At 56.2% G+C, this 2,949-nt stretch overlaps 1 protein-coding gene across 1 annotated transcript; it reads left to right on the plus strand.

The window, feature by feature from the left end:
• The first annotated feature begins 547 nt into the window (after positions 1-547).
• On the plus strand, positions 548-2,714 carry LOC149348008 (uncharacterized). Its single transcript, XM_089587859.1, has one exon. The coding sequence runs from the start codon at positions 840-842 to the stop codon at positions 2,712-2,714; it is 1,875 nt and encodes a 624-aa protein (XP_089443985.1). The 5' UTR covers positions 548-839.
• Positions 2,715-2,949: the final 235 nt, after the last annotated feature.

The following is a 2,949-nucleotide window of genomic DNA, read 5'->3' on the forward strand; positions in this document are numbered from 1 at the left end:
GGTTGAGTATCCCCACCGATGAGTAGGGGATGTTTCCCTGCTAATGGTGTGATTCTAGCGGGGCCATCGGCTGGGACGGGGGATGGTATATGTTTGCTATAGATGTAGAAGGAATGAATGTGTGTGATGTATAAGTTCAGTGATCACGCAGGGCGTCTTAGACGTGATGTGATGAGTTTTGTATAGTGAGGCTGCGGTAGACGAGTGTGGACGCCCTGGGTGTGTTAGTGTTATCTGAATGTGTAGATGTGTAGCTGGGGAGGGTTGCCCGGTGTGTAGTCTCCTGGAAGAGAAGTATGTGGGGCGTGGGCGTGATGGTGGGAAGAAGTTGCAGAGGTGCGTGCTTGACCCGGAAGCCGCTGCAGTTCCAAGTTAAAATGGGGCGATAATTAGTGCTCCCCCCACCATATTAGATAGTGGGAGGATTGAGGAGGGTAGTAAGACGAGTGTCAACGATCGAGACATTCAAGCCGAGGATGTCAAATGGGCCTATATGTGGTCCGAGACCTGCATACTATCGTTTCTTCAGCGGTTCGGGGACCACCTGTGGTAGCGGAGGAGTGCGGACGTGCGTCGCATGGGCTCCGCAGATTTCAATCCCCACGGACTATCTCGACCCACTGGGCCACCAACGTTTTGTTGGATCTGAAAGAACTCACAAGCTGGATCACCCGGACACCGGTTTCAAGACGGTAGGACCATTTTTGGCAATATTACCGGACTTTGAAGCCCCGCGTGGCTCGGGCGACTTTTTGGTGGGAAACGCTCGCCGCTGAGCCTACTTAGGCTTAGCACGACTACGGGCGTTCGGGGGCAGCCAGGCCCGCTGAGCAACCGCGATGCAGCCTGGAACCGCCTCCCGCACCGCAGAATACCAAAATTTTGAGCCCTCAACGAGCAGAATAGCCCCGAATTTGCTAGAAGCACAAGAGATGGACGACGCGTTCCTCGACATCTCCGACTCCGAGAATTCGGCAGGCGGGGGAATCGAGGAATCCGCCATGCAGGAGCAGCAAGACACCCAAAAAGAAGACGAGGCAAATTGGGAATTGGCCCTGACCAAACGCCAAAAGAAGCGACAGAGAAAAAACGGACGGAACGCCGCGGCAAACGCCCCAATTTCCCCGGCCGCACAAGGTGACCTCGGAGGGGTATCCCCGGCGTCTACGCCCACAGCTGGCGTTCCAGCTGCCGGCGCGCTGAAAAAAGACGGGAAAGGAACGCAACGGCAGCTCAGGCGAAGGCTGCCCCCGCTCCCCAGGGACGATTTTAAGATTATTTTGCGACCGAAGGGACTTGTAGTCAAGTCGCTCCAGCAATTCCAAGTGGCCCGGGCCGTAGCCGCGGCATGCAGCAACAAGTTCGAAGGACGAGACCTGATCACCAGGCTCCGTACAGGATCGAATATTATAATCGTGAGCACGCCGAACGAAGAGGCCGCTCAGCTCGCGAGACGCATCACTAGCCTCAAGATCGAAGGACGCTCATACGACGTGAACGCTTACGTGGCCGCACCGGAAGACACCCGGCGTGGCGTGATACACGGAGTTGACCCCGGAGCGACACCGGAGGAACTGAAAGCCGATTTGTGGACGCGCACACAGGGTGTTACCATCCACAGTGCTCGAAGACTAGGCAAGACCAAGACAGCTGTCATCACTTTTGACGGACCCATAACACCGAAACATGTCATCTACTGCGGAGCCGAGTACAAGTGCTACCCGTATCGGCCCACAAGACAAATCTGCTACGTTTGCTGCCAACAAGGTCACCGCTCCGACGTGTGCCCCACACCGGACGCCAAGGCTTGCAAACAGTGCGGGATGCAAAACCCGCCAAAAGACCACCAGTGTACCCCGAGATGCCTGATCTGCGGGGGCAACCACGCTACCGGATCGAGGGAGTGTCAAGACCGATTAAAGAAAGCCAGGGAGCCGCGAGGCAAGGCCAACAGCGGCAACAACGGCGGCGGACGCGAGAGCAGACGTCGCAGCCGGAACGACCGTGGCGAGAAACCGAGGTGGTTCAGCTCGGAGGGGGAGTCCTCCCAGAGCCGCTCGAGATCCCGGACGTCACGGAGCAGTTCACGGAGCCGGTCACGGTCCTTTCCGCCCCTGCCACCCCCGGCCATCAAGGGAGGGAGCCAGCAGCAGCAGCAGCAGCAGCAGCAGCAGCAGCAGCAGCAGCAGCAGCAGAACAAGCAGAAGCAAGCCCGAAAGAGCGGCGGCGTCAAGGTGAGCTGGGGAGCCGAAAACCCCTGGTTTGTTCCGCACTCGGGAGGGATAACTAACAAACAGAACACAAACACAAACAGCAACCGCGAACAACCTAGACAGGAGGACGCGGAGAAAACAGCGCTGAGACGCGAATTAGAACTATCACGCGCTAGGCAGACAGAGCTAGAGCGCAAAATAGCAGAGCTCACGAAGGCAGTACGAGACCTTAAGTCGAACAGCCCTCCGCAGCCACAAACATTACAAACCCAAGCCCAGTCGCAAACAGGCAACGAGGATCTCAGTCAATTTAAGGCAGAAATCCAGCAAATGATGCAGCAGATGATGCAGCAGATGATGCAACAAGTGCAACTACAAGTCACAGAACTCCGGAGCAGCATCCGCAAACAGAAATTCGCCGATAACATTAGAGAAAAGGCCTACCACCGGCCCGCGCTAGCAGCCCTCGCCAACTCGGCCACAAACAACACTGAAGCTTAAATATGGCCAACAAAACCTTAGGCAACAAAGAAACCCTAGACATATGGCAATGGAACTGCAGAGGCTACCGCAAGAAGCAGGGCCTCCTCCAACAACACATTCATACACAACAAGCACCGCCCGACATCATAGCGCTTCAAGAGACGGGCACTACGCCAACACTCGCAGGATATACGTGCTACGAGACTCAAGAGAAAGGAAGAACGGCAACCCTAGTCAGTAAGGCGCTCATCGC

Source organism: Amblyomma mixtum, chromosome 4, assembly GCF_055824585.1.
Source record: "Amblyomma mixtum isolate Tamu chromosome 4, ASM5582458v1, whole genome shotgun sequence".
Lineage (NCBI taxonomy): Eukaryota > Metazoa > Arthropoda > Arachnida > Ixodida > Ixodidae > Amblyomma > Amblyomma mixtum.